The sequence below is a fragment of the Gavia stellata genome, chromosome 1, assembly GCF_030936135.1.
Source record: "Gavia stellata isolate bGavSte3 chromosome 1, bGavSte3.hap2, whole genome shotgun sequence".
Taxonomy (NCBI): Eukaryota; Metazoa; Chordata; class Aves; order Gaviiformes; family Gaviidae; genus Gavia; species Gavia stellata.
Genome location: NC_082594.1, coordinates 130,831,901 through 130,851,071, shown reverse-complemented (window position 1 = coordinate 130,851,071; position 19,171 = coordinate 130,831,901). Strand labels below are relative to the sequence as shown.

Sequence of the window (19,171 nt, the reverse complement as noted above, 5' to 3'; positions counted from 1 at the left end):
ATGGAAGAAAGAGCTACTTTAAATCCATTTTATTCTCATTGACTTCAACATTTTTTTTTAATTTTTTTTTTTTACACAATTTCCAGCAACGTACGTTATGAAATATACAAGATAAAGTAGGTGGTGGGGTTCTGCCTGTCTTTTCATTCCTCCCACAGCTGTGGAGGGAAGACATGCAGGACACCGTGAACATCAGAATCTCAACACTTAAAACAGACACAAAACAAAAAAAGAGACAAAAATATATATGAAACTGTTTGAACTGGTCACACTTCAGGGCCAGGTACAGCACAATAAATATTAGAACTGCATTATCTTAGACATCTTCTGTAAAGTTTATAACATCCTCTATGTAAAGAGATAAGAACATCTGGTTTCTAGCATGAAATGCTACATAGTACAGTGGTGACGGGTACGAACGATGAGGAATCCAGCAAGGGCTCGGATGGTGACTACTCATTCACACACACTCATGGGTAAAATAAGCAGCATACACCAAAAGTTTAGTGAGCTGTAAACTTAACCATTCACTACCAGAATATCAGCTGGAGGAGCAGCTCCTTTTGGGAGAAGCAAAAAGAGTTAACCCCTGTAAGATTCAGCCAGGCTCTCCCTGACAAACAGCGAGTCGATACCATAATGGAAGCGGCAGCATTTGGTCCGTAGCGCGAGAGGATCTTTGCATCACTACTGTTCAAAGCTGGACACCGATGGAAATACTTGCAGTGCAGAATTAACACTTAGCCACGCCACGACCATGGTGTCACCGACAACGGTTACTGTTTCATGACGGTAACAAAGAACCCAGCTGGGCACAGAGTGCTGCACGGTGGAGCAGCGCTGGATGCCACCTGACAGACGTGAGAGGCAGAGGCTGGGGAGGGTGCCAGCATTTTTTCTCCCTCTCTCTCACTCTGCAGCAGCGCTGGGCTCTTGGAGTTGGTCGGAAAGGCTGTTCTATGCTCATTCCTCATACTAGTTTTGCCAATAAACAAGCCCGAGACACAGCAGTTTCGGCTGCTTGACAGAGTGCTTCCAGAGCACCAAGCAGAAGACCAGAGTCACCAGTTTCTCTTGCATCGTAATCAACGAGGCAGGAGTAAATACACATTTTGTACTTGTCAACCTTCCCCCCATGCATCCCCTGCCCCCAGGAGTGTAGCATCATACGTTCCTCCTACACAAGAACTGAGGACCTTCTGTGCCACTGCCGAACAGGCCATGTGGGCACAGGTGGAGGAGGAAGGTTAAGCACACGCTTCCCTTTCCTTAGCAGGGCCTGGGCCTTGCGCTGGGAGGCAGCCGCACCAGCGGACCACACTCATGGCATTGCCATAACTTGCTGTGTGTGCCCTGCAGTTCGCAGCAGCAGCCACAAGCTTCACAAGCTAAAGCAGCTGAGTGTCGTGAAATTATGGGGTGAGTAGGAGGCAAGAAGGTAAAATTCTGCTAGAAGCTGAGCACCTAATGGCTTTGATTTTAGCTGACGCTGAGTCCAACAGTCCTATCTGTATTAAGTAGGAAAATAATTTGTCCAGTGTACAAAAGCATACTGGCTGCTTGTACGTGCTCATCTTCTCGGAGAGATCCAGAACTACCACATTTCAATACCGACAGACTCAGCTGAGGGTTGCAGACAGGATGCAGTAGTGAAGGATTTTTGGTTGTATCAACATGTCATCAGAATTTTGACAATAGGGAGTTCTACGTCATGATAGTCACTTAGCAAAGTGCCAGATGTAAATGCCCTTACCACTGCCAGTTCCGAACGTACCACCTGAATGCATTAAGATCTATACCTCCTCTGCCAGTACAGCCCAACTGGTTAATCCCAAGGTGAAAGACTGGTTACCAAGAGAGCTGGGAGAGGCAAGGTGAAATTTTTCCCACCCTAGAAGTGTACAACAGCATTTCCTCACTCAGCCAGGCCCATTCACACATCACTCGCCATTTCAGACACACAAAGCGATGACAAACACAAACTAAGAGGAATGTTTTGTAAGGACGCTCTCCGAGTATGAATAGGGAAAACATAGGGCTATTTATCAACTCAAGTACTGTTGCATCATTCTTGTAAGGTAGGGAAGCAGAGGAGTTGAGATGAGGAATTGAGAGGGCAAACTGGAGTGGTTGCAGAGGTCGAGTCTAGTCTTCCAGACTGCGAAATGCATTCTGCATATCCTCAAACAGCTGAGCATAGTCCGCCTTGATTTTTGTTTCACCATCTTTGACAGGGTCCTGAAAGACAACACAGCAAATGAACAGATCCGTCGGGAAAAGCCTCAGGTACTTACGACAACCCTGCTTTGCCAGTGCTGCAATTTCTCGACCTCAGGATTAGCGCTTTGCTAACCGCGGAGCAGATGTTATAGCTCCATCTCCGCCTCCTGTCTGTCTCCCCAACAGCCACAAGGTTTAAGTCTCATCCTCTTTCCACATTCACTGAGCAGGCAGAACAGATACCAGGCAGAATTTTTTTTTCCATGAGCAGCGCTTACTTTATTGAAAAGCAACTGATTTGGGGAGGATTCAGTAATACTGAGGGTCTTGTTAATGCCGTGTGATTCAAGAGCTGCAGTGATTAGTACCAGCTCCTATCCCCAAACTGAACAGAGTAAGCATCTTCGTGCCTCAGAAATGCTCTGCTGTACTTTTTGGGGTGCATCCCCTATAAGTGCAAGAGTTACTTTGCCATCGCTCGGAGGTCGCTCGGTTCCAATTAAAATCTTACTGTGCGATCATAAGAAGCTCAAAAACATCTTTGTAGGGCTTCTTTTTCTCAGAATACTTTTCATGAAAGACAAGGGCAAAAATGTAACCACCAGCTTTGCTCTGAGGCTGCAAGGCCTTCCCTGCAAGAAGCATTAACTGCCAGGCTGTGCAATCTGTTCACTGTCTTCACCATTCCCCTCTCAGCGCTACGTTCCTCTGGGTCAGCGCAGCTCTTGGGGAACACAGAGGACTGACATGTGTGGATGCACTGCTCCTTCATTGTCTCTTCAAAGTACACAGACCGCAGGATGTTTAAATTCTCACGCCTTTTAGACCGTTGCCCAGGAAATATAATTTTCCTTTCATAACTATTACTGTATTAGAGGGCCAACTCCGCTTAACATGTATTCACCCTCCGGATTCCCTTGTTCAGCCACACTGTCCACCACTCTGCTGTGTGCCAGATGGCTTCTGGTGGCCAGGGTTTGTAAGAAGTGTATTACTTCCCCTATCTCTACATAACCAGCTCCCAAAGAAGCTCATGTCCCCAAAAGTGTATCTTGTTATGTTCTTGATGCTTTTAGAATATATACCAGGGATCTGCTTACGGCAGAAACAAGCCCGTACCCTGCAGGGATAGAATACCTTGGCACGTCAGAACAGTTAATTTTAAATGTAATTTTATCTTATGGTACTTGTTCTTGAAAGATTTACAATATTGGCTTATAACAGTTATAACAGAATAAGCATCATACTTCATAGAGAATATTCCTCAGCTACTTAAACATCAGCCAGCATCACAGATTACTGTCCCACCAGTAACTGTTAAACCAGCGCGATCTGGACGAGTTTTAGGAAGGCTGTACTCTAAAAAGAGGGCTACTGAAGTTAGGCAGAGCAGATGCTCTGGGCCACTCGTTTTCTCTTTAGCCCGTGCTGAAGTTACTCCTCCCTTCCACTCCCCCTAGTTACCTGCCTTAGGCCCTGAAGCCAAACACAAGGACATCACATATTACTGCGGGAGACTAGCATTTATTTCCTTAACTTCTATTTAATATAGCTTGATGAACATTTCTATCATTCACTTTTTAGCACATTCCTGGCTTTAAACTTCAGGCTGCTTTTATCTCCTAATAGTCTCCTTAAAACATGTTCTAATTTTTTACAGATTTTTATCACAAAAACCCTCAAACAAACAGGAAAGGTGCTCGCACTATTACCATGAATACATGTAACGTAAAAGAGACTACTGAAGGAGGGGATGCCAAGACTCTGCAGTGAGCACCACCCGACTAGATTTCTGTACTGACCACTCCTGTGCTCCCAAACTAAAACCAGTTCTTAGGCGTATTCAAAATGATTGCCAAAAGTCTCTGTTCATAGACCTTTATCTAAGGCAACTGATGAGCACCTTAGAGTAACAGCCTTTCGGAGGCACTGGAAGCTGACAAAAAGCAGTGCAACCCAGTTCCTCACAAACATACCTTGAATTTCATGGAGGTAAGTCTGTAGAGGATTTCGCTCATGTTCTCTCGGATGATGGACCACGTGATCTTATTGTCACTCTGGGCTGTGGTTTCAACAGCACGGCGCGCCATGTCATAAAACGCAATCATATTGGAAAGCATTCCCACTGTTTTATAGAAAGGGCAGAACCTGAGGAAACAGAAGAGGATCTGTCGGGCATCTGGGAACGGTTAACAGGACAAGCCTTTGCTCCTGCCTTCACAACAACTCTGAATTCTCGCCTGAAAGAAAGAGCGCTAGCCTGCTTTACTCCAGGTATGTTTGGTACATATTGTCAAAGGAGAGAGACTGCCCCTCTCCTTTGAAAATGCTCTCACATTTTTAAACAGGTGAATCATAGGCGAAGACAATCATCCTGAAGTGAGGTTTCTGGAAGAGCACCCAAATACTGGGCAAAACAAGGAGACACCAGGAACCATCACTGTACAAGTCTGGCATTTCAATCTGTGCCAATACTAATGAGAAAGGGAAAATGCCAGAGCAGCCAACGGAATTCCTCCTTCCTGTTTTGTCCATCCTGGGAGCAGGCTTCCTCCAAGCAACCCAGGATGACCTGACAGCTCTGCAAGTTTCTTTGCTCACAGGAAAGGGAGCGTTTCTATGATGAGAGCACTCCACACACAAAAAGCTCCGTCTTCAATGGGTCGATGACTGCCATGGGAGGTACCTCATTATTTATACACTACGTCGTGCTACTTCCTCTGCTTCCCTATCACATACCTGCCCTAGTAACCTAATCAAAGGCACACGCCATTACAGAATGACGTACGTCTAAATTTTTAGCGATGAAGTATTTCAAGACCTCCTGATCTACCTGGGCTGGAGAATGAAATGAAGTACAAAAGGCCCCTTGTCAGGCTGTTAAAACACAAGGATAGCATGGAAAGAAGCAAAGCAGACAGGGATAATAAGCATTGCACTAGGGAAATGATCCATTAAGTTTTTTTGATGGATGAAACTTACTCAAGAATTATGCAACAGTAACTGAAAGCAGATTCTTGCAGTCCCCCATGCATTGCTAGAATAAATAGGAAGACTTTGGGGGTTGACTGTGAAAATAAAGGGATCCTTTCCTCCTCCGGAGGACAGGAGGACATGCTACTGCAGTAATACGGGCTAACTGAACAATAGATGAGGGCCTGAGAAACTCAAAGGGTGTGAGTGTGTACGGAAAAGGTCTGCATGCCTTGGGTAACACAACGTGAATACACTGTTCGATGGCCTATGTAAGCACAGTTCTTCCATTTGTTTATGGTGAGTAAAATCAATTTCTGCACTGATCTGTTTCGAAATAAAGTAGCTGTCTAAATCCAGACTACACAGGACCAAGAGGGCAGAGTGTCCAGTCAGATCTCACCTGTCATAAGGCGTATAACCATTCTGTTGCAAGAAGTCGTCTTTTATCAGCTTGGCAACCTCCAAGGTAATTTTATCTGTTTCTGCCAAGGAAGCCTAGAAAAGTAAGGTACACTGTTAGCTTAGTACTCAAGTCCACAAGGACACGGTGCGTCCTGGCCAAGAACAGTTATCTTTAAGTACCTGTTTTCTTCCCACCCTCTTAAGATGGTTTCCAGCAGAATTCTGTCTTTTGGGTATTTCTCACTTCCTGCTATAGAACAGCCAATTTAACTGCTTACCAAATTAAAACAGGCCAAATAGTCAGTAAGTCTACTTTAAGTCTATCTGATGATAAACAATAGAAAGGAAGTTTCCTTTAAGATAATGGAAAAGTCACCACACACAGAAAATGCACACAGCTCTGCTGTGAGGTACGTTGAAACATAACCTTCCTGCATGAAGAGGTAAATTCATTTTTACCTTCCTCCATCCTTATGCCCATGGAAGAAAAAACTAGATCTCAGCATGCTAGTTCAATAAGTAATCTTAAGGATTTAATACTAGCCTCCACAGCTACCACTGGGCTTTCCCTGTCTGGCGTTCAAGAAAATGGAAGGAGTTGATGACTACGCCTGTCATGCTCTGCAGGGCAGCCACAACCCTGCTGCACTCTGCTGCTGTTGGCACCACAGGTCATTCTTCCCTACCCTCATCGTCCTTTGGCGAAAGGGGGAAGATTGAGTTTTAAGTACCCCAGCTTGTTTTTTTAGACAGGAGCTTTGGCCCTTCTTTCATGAGGTGACTGACAGAATTCAGAGCTAAAAAGAAAAAAAAAAAATATGTCTGGTTGGTTTTCCACAATTCCCCATTTCTAAAGGTTTGTCGCAGTTGTTAGCCAAGCCCAGACTCAAAGAAACTGTTAAAAATAACATCTTTGAGAACAAGATCACCAGTTCCAGTTCTTCTATCACGTGAATAATGCCTGGCATATTAATATTTAATATAGTAATAGTTAATAATTAAGAAATTAATATTTAATAAATACTAAAATTAACAATTAAGAACAAGCACTGGCTTATCAATAGCCCTTCCACACCACCCCTTCTACCCTGCTCTATAAACAAACTAACTTTTTAGAATGTGGTTTTGTCAATAGAAAACTGCAGGAGACCCTCAGATCACATTTCCTTGTCTTTGAAGACACATCTAGAAAGGAGAGCTCTGCTAGGCGAGATGTGGTGAACAGCCCCATCTCAGCTGGGGTAGAACACCAGTGAATAGGGAGAGCACCAGGATCAAACTTCCTCCAAGTAACTGCGGTTAATACACGTTACCACACACTACCACTGCCTTGTAAATCAGCACAGCTCATCTGAGCATCATGGGATGAAGTTACTGTCAAGTGTGTGCTGGGCACCTGTCAATTATCATATTTACAGTGCTAAGCTGAAACACAGGGTTTTCACTGGGGCCCTTTTGAGAGCTCTCAAGGGAAATTTTCCTGTCCAAGTTCAGCTTTCTCTCCAAAACAGTGAGGTGAATGAAGGAAATTAAAGAATGCCTGTAAAACTGAGCCATATGTCATGTCACAGGTTTCCACAGAGAAACTAGGCAATCACCAGTTTTTAGAAAAAAGCAGACATCACTTCTGTTTCTACAGGCCAGCTTGTAAATGCCAACACCTCTGTTCTGCTGCTGGAAACATGGCTTCTAATCAATTGTAACTCTTCAGATGACTTCAACAGTAAAGATCAGTCTGCATCGTTTCTCTTACGACAACTTCCAATGGAGCACTATCGTCGGTTGCAACAAAGGGCGTTGCGGCAGGACTAGAACACTGAAGCAAGTGAAGCTTCTTAACTCCGGCATTAGATGCCCTGCAATCTAATTTGCATGAGAAAAGTAGCGTCAAGCCAAGGTTTATCAAATCTAAAGAAGTATTTGTCATTAGCAGTCAAACAACACGTAAGAAAGTTGGAATAAAGCACAGTTAGAGGCAGGAGAGTCTGTCATCTCCCAGCGACCATTTGCCTTTTTTGCGCAATGCACTATCCATCAAGTCTGGTGTACAACACGTCCAAGAGCCTGCACTAGCAGTAAGGGAATGGAGGATGACGACTCACTGACGCCACATTTCCTCACAGCTGGGCACTCACCTTCCCCACAAGCTGCACAATCTCTGCAAGGTCCTCTTCCTCCTGTAGGATCTCTTTGGCCTTTGTCCTGAGAGGGACAAACTCTGTGTAATGCTTGTCGTAGTACTCGTCCAGGGCACGCGTGTATTTGCTGTAACTGATCAGCCAGTTGACAGAGGGGAAGTGCTTGCGTTGTGCCAGCTTCTTATCCAGGCCCCAGAAAACCTATCAGAAGCCAGAAAGATCAACCAGTGTTCCAAATCAAAAGCGAATCAAAATAATTGAAGGCAATAAAAAAAACCCCAAACACAACCACCCAATACAGAAAGCAAGTTTGAGCAAATGCAACATGGCAAAGGCTATCACAAATCTTCAGATTAAAGCCTGAGAGAGAAAAAGAAAGCCTTCGTTACATTAATTTAACTATAGCAGAGACTTTCAAATACACTTCTCAAAAAATTATGCATCTTTTAAGCTGAGTTCAAACTTACTCAGCTTGAGAGTCCTCATGAGGGAGAAGTCAGCCGTAACAAAGACAATGTCAATACTGGAGTCTAATTAAGTGGAGCCCTATTAGATATAACTCCTTTTCCCAAAACAGGGCTGGGCAATCAGTTGCAAGACATTCTTCTCCCAGTCAGCTGCTCTGAGGATTTTTTCGTGGTTTCAATGCACCTATGAAGCGGTTCATTTTCCATCTCAGCCGAGAGCAGCCACATTTGACGTACAGCTCAAAGGGCAGCAATCAGAAAGCACAGGGATATTCCTGAGCAGTCAGCGTTGGAAGGAATTGCTGCCTTCGCTCCCTCTTCCAAAGGGATCTCAAACATGTCAGTACAGAGACCATCTCATGAGGTCGCATTTTACACTGTAGGAGCATTTTCCAAAGCATTCTACAAAGCTGCCTGGGTCAAATCAAAGCTCTCACACCCAGCCATGGGCACAAACACACTGAAGCACAATCATTTCAAGTCTAACCAAGTGGACAGAAGAGCTGCAATGTCGTGGGACGTACCTGAACAATGCCCAGAGTAGCAGATGTGACAGGATCGGAGAAGTCGCCACCTGGGGGAGACACACTGAGCAGGAAGAGATAAGGAAAAGTTATCAGAATTGCTTTCACAGTTTAAATTGAAGTACTGAACAGCTGCACAGCTCCGTGATCACAGAAGCCAGAAAAGTCAACACAATTTCAGGGAAGTAACAAGTTGCAAGCTTTCACTGCAGAAAGTGTTTGATGCATACCCACACAGGTCTAGTATCAAGCATACCATGAAATATAGTTATATCAGCGATTGATTGACAGTATCAAGGCATGATTTCAGTCACTTTAGCTCCAGGTAGTAACTCTGGCTTGGATTATCAAACCTATCTCAGTTGGAACAGATTCAGCAAGTGTGCTGATAGGACGCCGTGAAACACAGTGCAGTGATTATTTTACAGAAAACAATATCCCAATTTGAAATTATTTCAGATATTCACCTATACAATAACCACTTCAACTTCATTTGGGCTTGAAACTCTAAAACATGCCTTCCCAGAGATTAAAAAAAATTAGTCTTCCAACCTCAAAAGCACAATGCATTTGTGGACAGCAGAACTAAGCAGAGCAAAGAATGGACTCTGGGTGCCCTTGCAGATGCTAGAGGCTCTCCTGAAAACATGTCAGGGGGAAATTCACTTTGCCACAGTATGATACGCAAATCAATATAGTCTAGAAGAATGTCTGGGGACTATATGCTTTTCACAGCCCATCACAGCTTGAGATATGCTGCTCCATGTAATTCTACTCTATTTAAGCAAGAGAATCATGATTCATTATGCCCCCAAGTGCACACACTGCTGCTCTAACTGCCCCTTCTTTCCTGCTCTGAGCATGGTTTGACATACTTTTCAGTGACAGCTCTAACGACATTACGACATTCTTCCCTGAACCATTTGCTCCGACTGCTGCAAGTGACTGCAATTCCACACCTCACAGAAGCACCCATCCACATTCATTCTTTCTGCCCCCACGCACAATTTAGCAGTAGTTCCAGGTGAACAGAGGCTAAATATCTACCTACTCATTCACATGCTTTTAGTTCTGCAGCAGAGCAGAGCAACAAGACTTTCTTTTTGTCTGGAAAATAGGTACTTTGACATACGAAAACACAGAGGAAGAACTGCAGCCAACGCAAAGCAAAGAAATGCAACACTCACGCTCCAACAATGCTGACGCTGCCTTCCCTTTCAGGATTTCCCAGACACTTCACTCTGCCAGCTCGCTCATAGAAAGAGGCTAGACGGGCACCGAGGTAGGCTGGATAACCACTGTCTGCAAATACCAAGACACAGAAATTGAGTCAATGGCTCAGAGTTTAAAAAATGTATTTACAAGACTAGACTGAGAAAAGACTACTCACCAGCTGGCATTTCAGCCAGTCTCCCTGAAATTTCTCTGAGGGCCTCAGCCCATCTGGAAGTAGAGTCTGCCATCATACTGACATGGTAGCCCATGTCCCGGAAATATTCAGACAGGGTGATTCCTAGAACAAAGACAACAGCGTGCTGTAGGATACAGTTCAGAAAGGAACTCTCTGCTTGTATGTTGTCACTAAGATGCAAATAAGCCTAATTATTTAAGTTTACATTTTGATGGAAATAGACACTGAAAGTTATTCTTTCTTCATGTCCTTGCTGTCTTTTTTTTTTTTATTTCTTCTCACTTTCCCCAGTTTTGCTTATGAACCAGTCTGGCTCATTTTACATTTCCGTGTATTTCTTTGAAGAGACACAGCAGTGTCGCTGATGTCACTGAAAACATGAACAAAGGCCTCTTACTGTAAAATGTCTCCTTCCCTTTCAAACTACCAGAATACAACAGTGAAAAAAGGTCATGTTTTATCTTAATTATCTGACAACTTTTCATAAAAAAGAATTTAAAAAAACCTCTAAGAGGCTGCAAAGGAAAGAATATGAGCCTGCCAACTCAGAGTACTATTCCTGCCCATTAAGTGGCTGTTCTTGTCAGCAAAAAGCTGTTCACAAACAAAAGTTTACATAATGAACACATGGAAGAGAAACTACAGGAGAGCTGGTGCAGTAAGTTTACCTTATAAGCAAAATTTACTCAATTGGGAAATTGTAAACAAGCAAGCCAAATTCAATTAAGATACTAGGACTTTGGGCAGGCAAGGCCTCAAAGGGTTGACTTCTGAAACTAAGCAGGTTTCTTGGTACTGACCATCTCAGAAACTGAAAATACTAGAGCATGGTGGCTCGCTCTACACCGCTGCCTTTTCCAGCCTCCTATAAATCTTACCAGTATAGATAGAGGCTTCTCTGGCAGCCACAGGCATGTTGGAGGTATTTGCTACCAGAGCTGTTCTCTTCATGATGCTTTCTACCTTGCCATCAACTTCCATTGTTAACTAAAATGCAATAAAGAAGAAAAAAAAAAAGGTGACAGTAGCAAGTTTTTTTGTTTATTTTTTGTTGTTTGTTTTTTTACTGTATTACTCCTTGTATCAGGACACTGTCCTCACAGCTGCTCTACCCAGAGCAGAGACTAGATTTAAGATTTCAGGATGCTATGCTGGTTTGCCTTCCAGATTGCACACAGCTTAACTCTTTAATGCCTCAGCCTCATCTCCTGCAACTGGCAAATCCCCATTGATCCCATTCAAATGAGTAATGACAAATCCACTGCATCAGGAAGTACATTAGCCTCTCTCAGCTTACTAGGCTGGAAGAGCCAAAAATCTTAGCCTCCTGTCATAAGTCCGTTAAGAATGAGAGATTTTTTTCCCCATCTACACCAATCCAAGTTTGTCTTTGACAACTGGACGTAAAACCACATACATAACGCAGGTGAAGCCTCACAAGCACCTGATCAACAGCATGCACATCCTGACATTTCTGTAGAATTCCACTTACAAATAGCCAGGGATTTACCTTTTCCATGGCCACCTCAGCTTGACTTTCTCATCTTGTAATCAATCAACGCACCCAAGCCTTTTACCCCTTATTTCTGACAGTGGAGTGTCAACGTAACAGTTCAGACTACCTGGCTTCTCTCCCATATTTTACAGAAGACTGTGCCATAACTAATTCACTAAAATATAACAACAGGTAGAAGGATGGGTAAACCTGTCGCATCTTTTTTTTTTTTTTTTTTTAAACCAGGCATTTTCTACTTCCTTCAGAAGGTATTCCAAAGCCTAACATGTCAAACTAATATCTGGTAACTGTTTGTATCCCTGCCCTGCACCCTGTAAATACAGATGCTGCGTTTGCTATGCATGGTTAAGTTAGAAAAGTTAGAAACATTACTAGTGAAAGGTAAGGTGCTTATAACTGTGCTAAATTACACCCTGGCATTCATTTTGGCTTTATTTTAAACAAGGTAGAAGGTACACCCAAAAACTAGTCCAGATGAGGGGCCACTGAAATCATTCTTGAATGAGTCAAAAGGGATTTCTGCTATTACAGCCAGAACTTAGATCAGGGAGGTAAGAAGATCACTTCAAGTCACTCTACCAATATGATACTGTATTCAGTTACAATACCAGTACAATAGCAAGTCTTCCCAAGAAGGTTTACTCTCTGTGAATTCTCCATACTAACCTCAGGGAAATCTCTCAGTACTTCTGACATTTCATTTCCTCGTTCTCCACAGCCTACATAAATGATGACATCACTGTTGGAGTATTTTGAGAGAGACTGCGAGATCACAGTCTTCCCACAACCGAATGCCCCGGGAATCGCTGTTGTACCCCCTTGTACACACCTGAGTAAAGAAAAAGGACTCTGATTTGCAAGGAACGAAAAAACAGCTCTCTCCCATTTTAGAACATGTTTTCCAATAAAACTCCCTAATTAAAAGCAGAGCGACAAGAGTCACATTCAGTGTTCTGGGTGAGAAGCACAGAGGTATTTCACTAAACCAAAAGACTGAGGGAATAAACTATCCTTTTCTTCTACTGCCCTTGAAGTACATCAGTCATGCTGGTACAACAGCTAGACTTTCAGGCTTGAAACACGGCAGATTTCACAGCTGGAAGCATCAATGGAATGCAAACGCTAAAAAAAGAACAACTGTACTTAGCTGTGCATTATAACAATAAGCAGCGCAATATTTTAGGACCAAAATTACTGAATTTGGTGACCTGGAAGTTAGCTGCTTAAATGAGCATTTTGTGTTACAGTTAAGCTCAACCGTTTTCATAAGTGGTGACCGCAAAATCATTGGGAACTATACATCCTCAAGACCATGGAAAGCGATCTTACTTATGTGTTCAAATGGAGATATCAAGCATAAAAGTTCTAGCCTCTCTGTAGATTTGGCATGATTATGGTAAGTTTATGCTTGTCCATTCTTTTCTAGATTAATGCACTAGAACTATCTTGTTAAACTTAACTTCCTTTTTCCACTAGTAGGCTGTCCTGCCAAATACAGAAACACGAGGAATTCAGCCAAATATTTTTTGAGATTATGCTGTGATGCACAGTGAAAGCTCTGTTTGCCCTTAAAAAAATTTTAAGGCCTCCTCCCTCCACTTCCCCCCAAAAGAGAGATTTCTTACATACTAGAAAATAAAAGGTAGTACTTACGGGAAGAGGGCATCCAGGACCCGTTGGCCAGTTAATAAAGGATGATTGGCTGGTAGCTTCTCAGTAACGGGACGGACTTGACGTACAGGCCAGACCTGGACCATAGTGAACTTCTCCTTCACACCTTCAAACTCCAGCTCTAAGACAACATCCTAACAGAGAGCACCAGACATCTGAAGTCAGCAAACAGCTGCACGCTGGACCAGCACACAAGTTCTCATCTCAACTACTCCACACAGCTTGGTCTTTGATACCACCACAGATTTCTCAGAACCTCAACAGGCTATCACCCCCTCCCGAGGGAAGGCTCTTTTCCGTATTTACAATACTACCAGGGAAAAAAGTGCAAGATGAAGCTTCAACTAAAAATACGCTTTTGAAGAGCAACTGAATTTTACATATTCTTAAGATACTGTAGATCCCCACAGACATCAGCAAACACGGCATACTGAAGTGCTGTTGGGAAGCCACATACATATAAAGGAACTGCACAAGATAATCATGTAATCCCTGCAGGCAGGGCAGCAGAAACGATCATTAACTCAGCCATCTTGTTGCATGAAACACTTTCTGTCCTGCATGATGCCATGGAGAAAGAGTACATCAGCCTGATGAAAGAGACATGGAATATAACAGCAACTGCTGTTTGGGAGACTTACTGAAGTGTCATAGTTTCCCGGCGGAGCAATGTATGTAACTGTACCCCTGTTCCGTGGGGGCAGCATGATTTTGTGTCTGATAAGAGAGTTTTCATTCACCACACCATAAATATCCCCACCAGTGATGTGGCTGCCAACCTAAAACCAGAACAGATCTATTAGTTGTGAGAACTCCAGTTTTAAAAAAAAAACTTGACAAAGAACTGTATAAAATAACTATAGCTGTAAGTCTAGCACTGTGATTACTCCCTTTATAAATGCGTTGTTACAGCCCAGTAGCCCATTTACATAACTCATTACACTAACAGCACATTGCTAGCAACACTAGCTGGGTTCAGGCGCCTTTCAAGGCTCAGACAGTAGCAATTACTGACTGATGCAAGGAATTTTCCTCGTTTCTTTTATACCTCTCAGTTTAATGTGTTAAGTAGAGAAAGGATCACATACGTTAACCTGCAGGGTTGAAAAAAATAAGATGCCAAGGGCTAAAGCAGTGACATTTTCCAGCTCTGAGGCTATCTTCACCATTCGTGAAATGTGTGCTGCAGTTATTCTTTTTGCTCAGGTAACACCTGCTCCTGCTAATGGTTAGTGCAATTCCACTAGGTTGGTTACGGTTGTGTAAATACATTAAAACTTTGCAAGTTTCTCACGTGCAGCAGCAACGCAAAGTAAGTCACATCGAGTAAGTTTTGGTGATCCCCACCCAGTCTCATACATCGCTACTGCCTCCTAGCACCCCTTTTCACAAACTTAATACAGCGTTAACCATAGATCCCAGCAGTCACAGCCTTGGCACTCCGCTCCAGCCCTAAGCTCTGGGGGCAGAGGAGCAAGAGAGGAAGACAGGCTTGTCAGAACCTACCCGCAGATTTTTGGAAGGCGTGAAGTCCCATTTGACATCTCGGCTCAAAGCTGACACGTTGACACCTCTAGGGATATAGATACTTTTGGTCAGAGTGCTGATGTCAGAGAGAGGCCTCTGGATACCATCAAAAATAGCTCCCATAATGCCAGGCCCTAGTTCCACTGACAGGGGTTTGCCAGTGCGGAGTACAGGATCTCCTACAGAGACACCAGCTAAAGATTTGCTGAGGAAAAGTTCATCCAGAGAAAGGGAAAGAAATGGAGCAGAAGGCATCACATTCACAACATCATGCTCTTAAACCACCTTTCTGACTTTAAGGCAATATTCTTATTACTATATTACACATCATAATTTGAGAAGCATGTAGGCTTTATACTAAACTCAAGCTGAAATTGCTAAAGCAACAAAGTTGCTCATCCTCCAGAGAGGCAAAGCAGGGGTAAACATTCTGCTTTACCATCATTAGTTCAAGTCAACTATATGAATGAGTTTACTGGAGTGCCAGGCAGCATGATGACAAAAGGCATTTCTTAAATCTTCAAACCTAGAAAACAGGTTTGATTGTTAATGTCAAACACTGTTATGAAACATGTAATTTTTCGCTTCAGAATTTGTTAGAAAGCACAACTGTTTTGACCTGGAGCCCCGTGCAGCCTTTTTGAGAGCAGTCTAATTTTAAAGGGGGTTTGTCCAAGGCCAGCGTGATTACCCTTCTCTCCGATATCAAGTTGTCCAGTCTATGCACTATCTAAGCTCCAAAGATGCACAATGGACTTCTCTGCAAAGGGCCAGCAGTTTGGCAAAAGGCCATGCTAGAATACAAAAGAAACTCCTAAAACCCTATGCAAGACTCAAGAGATCAAATGCAAGTTGACTTCAGAGAGCTCTATGACAGAGCCCTCTCATCAGGAACCTAAGAGTAAACTACACTCAAACTTGTTCCATGTACTGATGGAAGGCTACTAAATATTACAATGATGATGCCATCTAAAATGACACCATCTAAAATGACAAATTATTAGATACAGACAGGAGCTAGTCACCAGTTTACCATCCAGCTCCTCAGAACAATGCTTGGGGAGCCAGCACAGGCTTTTTCCTAGCCTCTACAGATACAAAGCCAACTCTTAAGTTTAAAAGAATATGAGAAAAAAGAGAAGGTCTGGCTTTAAGTTTTATGACTTCTTTTCTGACATTCTTTCATATATGTGTAATAGAAAATACATTTAAAGTTAACTAGATTTCAGAATACATGCTGCGTCCTAGCTGGACCAAGATTCTGTAAGCACACCGCAGAAGCAAAAATGTGATCTATTACATCTGGCAAAATACTCTGCCCAGAAGGCAGCATTCTGCCCACTTCACGTTTCCTGTTTAAGTGTTATACAAACATAGTTTTCAGAAGCAAAGAAAAAATGCAACAAATACTGCTTGGTAGTTTTGCCACTTATGGTTGACATTTGTCAAACAACTTCCTTAACAAGGAGCTGTAGTATTTAGAATTTAAGTTCATCTTAATTTAAGATACTCATTATTTGATTTCCCCATAAAATCAAAAAAGTTCTCTTCAGTACGCAGCCAAGCAAGATAAGATTTACCTCAAAACCATCAGAATTTACAAAAGATGTGCAGAACAGATGTTGCTGCCTGCCGGCACCGGACGTACCAAGTGCTGGTCCCAGTCAGCTTTGTTCATCTTCTTCACCCTGGTCACGACTGTGTTCTGGACTGCACAGTCCGGCAGGCCCAGAGGGATCAGTGAAAAGGATACATGTTTCTTCGTACACCTGAACAGTTGCCAAATCACCTTCCAGTCGGATAATCTCCCCCACCAGTTCACTGTGACCTACTCGCACCAGCTCGTACATAGCAGCACCTGCCATGTTGCACGCTGTGACCACTGTAGAAGACAGGCACATAGGTGACTATTTTTCCTGTAGCTCTGGAAATTTACTCATCAGAAGTTAGTAAGAACCACACAGCATAAGCCTGGTATTGACCCAAATCAGAAGCACATTCTTGATTTCACAAAAGGGATAACTTGGCTGCCACAAATCCTGACATTTCTAGTTTAAAAGCCAAAAGAAAGTTTCCCTATACTTTTCACACTGTTCCTTTACGCTCAATAAGAGGACGCGATCAAAACGTAGTAGTTCACAGATAATTCACACCATAATTTCTCTTATCTATCTTGACAGATGGCAAATGTTTAGGGGTTTAGAGACGCAGTGAACTTTGACAGACATGTTACATAGGCACCTCTCCCTTTCAGTTAGCTGGGCCACATTCCCATCTGACCAAATTAAAAACGTACAAGAAAATGGCAAAAGCTCACCTGGTAACTGGTAGTTATATAAACCTGTGGTTGGGGACCAACATTTTCAAGCCACTCAAACTTCTGTTTACCTTGGTAGCATCCAGATGCTAACATAACAAACTTTCCATGCATAGATCAAGCCAAGGTGCCTGCTAAAGGCAATACGTACCCTTGTATCCAGAGCGGCAGATGCCTAAAAAGCTTTTAAGGAAGCACTATTTTGATGTTTTATTTTGCACGAAAGTGATGTCTATCTTTGGGCACTTAAATTAACCTTCAACAGACGAAGACTGGTTTACAGCACGTTTAGGGCCTGAAACCTCCTACTGTTTCGAGTTAGATTTCAGCAGGTCATACAAGAGGTTTAGCTGCTTTAGGACAAAATTTATTACGTCTTTTATTTATTATCATGTTATAATATCAATCCTGCACATGGGGTTCATGTATTTACACAAAAAAATACATTTTCCACTTCTTAGGAAAGAAAGCTACATCAGTTTAAAATGGTTTTTAAGTATCACTTCTGCAGTTAAGGAATTGGCAGTTAAAGAACAGGCATTTATTTAGGTGGACACGAGCCAAGGGAGTTTCTCATTCATCAAATAAGCTCTATTAACAAAAATACATGCTATTCTTCTGTTCTCACACTCCCATCCTTTCCTTCATCTCTTTAAGAGAACGCAGGAGGGAGCAGAAAAGCCAGTACAGTCTGCACGTATTCAAAAGCTGTTATTACCATCAGAGCCTAAAGAAACTATTTAAGCTGATAAAGGAAGAGTCCTCCTTCTCCCAGTTGCACTACCACCACACTCTGCCGCCTTCCCTGACCCTTGCAGCTGCTCACTGAGCTCCTCCAGCCCGCGGTGCAGTAACACAGAACAGCTTGATGCTGGCAGGGGACTGAGTATTCCAGAGAGCATAGCGTCAAACTGCATTTCAGTGAGAATGGACTACGCATCTCACACCCTTTTAGAGAAGCTTAATACACTGGGTCTGCAGATTTCTGACCAAGTGGCTTTATCTCATCCAGAAAGTTTACTACCTTTTGTTTTTATTTTTATTATTCATCAGCCTGCTTCTGCTCATTACATCTTTAAATAAGATTAAATAGCAGTAACATCTTATTATATTTCTTGATATTTTATCAAAATCAGTGATCCTTCTTAAAAAGCGCCCCCCTCCAAAAAAAAAAAGAGAAAAAGCCCCACCCAGAGCTCTACTATACTTCTCTACTTCACTTTCAAGTTCACTTCCAAGTGAACAAGATTAACAAGACACTAGATGAAACGGAACCTATGTTTTCCTTTACAAAATAACACCTACCAGGTCCCGAGACTCCATGGACATAGCCAACAAAAGCCTCTCTGTCCTCATCACGGATTTTGGGTAGCTTGGAGAAGTCCATTTTGCCTGTTCAACTGTACAGAAGGCAAAAAGAAAAGAGTCAGTTCTGAAGAATACACACATAGTAATAAGTTCCTCCTCTTCCTCCCCTCTGCTCTCTCCTTGTTTCCAGTTAGAAAGGATTCGGAACTGAAGAATTCTGAACTCATACAGCCTGAAGCACCGTAACCACACTGACTTTAAAGCTATAAAAAGTTAAAAAGTAACTCATTTAAACAAACAAAAGAACTAACATCCCCTACTGCAGAAACACAGGGGTGGACTATCCCTCCATAATATGTTCCACAAAACAGCACTGAAACAGTTACACTCCAAAAACGCTGTAACACCACTGGACTCTTTTCAACCCTAATAACAGGATATTTAAACAATGGAGAAGCTCTTCTGTCTTCCACATGTCATCTAGCCTCCTTCAAAATATGGAGTTTTCCATGATTCTAAGTGAGCAAGAGAATGTTCCGGGTCTGCTTCACTGCCACCAGTCTCTAAAAAGCAAAACTACAAATATTAATTGTGAAAATTCCGTTTTTGCTATCTCAAGCTGCTGAATCAGTGTTCAGAGGAAGAAACATACATTTTCACAAGCACCAGCGCTCAAACATGTGAGTCCTCTCTA

General features: G+C 42.7%; 1 protein-coding gene across 1 annotated transcript in view; it reads right to left on the bottom strand.

The window, feature by feature from the left end:
- Window positions 1–1,318: 1,318 nt before the first annotated feature.
- Window positions 1,319–19,171, bottom strand: part of ATP6V1A (ATPase H+ transporting V1 subunit A) — a 30,187-nt gene continuing 12,334 nt past the window's right edge. The window contains exons 2-15 of the mRNA XM_059834829.1: window positions 18,475–18,569; window positions 16,606–16,734; window positions 14,832–15,046; window positions 13,967–14,104; window positions 13,308–13,459; window positions 12,321–12,483; window positions 11,017–11,125; window positions 10,118–10,240; window positions 9,915–10,029; window positions 8,728–8,791; window positions 7,734–7,937; window positions 5,597–5,691; window positions 4,197–4,368; window positions 1,319–2,238 (exon numbers count right to left, since the gene is read on the bottom strand). Coding sequence (XP_059690812.1) covers window positions 2,146–2,238; window positions 4,197–4,368; window positions 5,597–5,691; window positions 7,734–7,937; window positions 8,728–8,791; window positions 9,915–10,029; window positions 10,118–10,240; window positions 11,017–11,125; window positions 12,321–12,483; window positions 13,308–13,459; window positions 13,967–14,104; window positions 14,832–15,046; window positions 16,606–16,734; window positions 18,475–18,556 — 1,854 coding nt within the window. The 5' untranslated portion in view covers window positions 18,557–18,569 and the 3' untranslated portion in view covers window positions 1,319–2,145. The remainder of the gene's footprint in view (window positions 2,239–4,196; window positions 4,369–5,596; window positions 5,692–7,733; window positions 7,938–8,727; window positions 8,792–9,914; window positions 10,030–10,117; window positions 10,241–11,016; window positions 11,126–12,320; window positions 12,484–13,307; window positions 13,460–13,966; window positions 14,105–14,831; window positions 15,047–16,605; window positions 16,735–18,474; window positions 18,570–19,171) is intronic.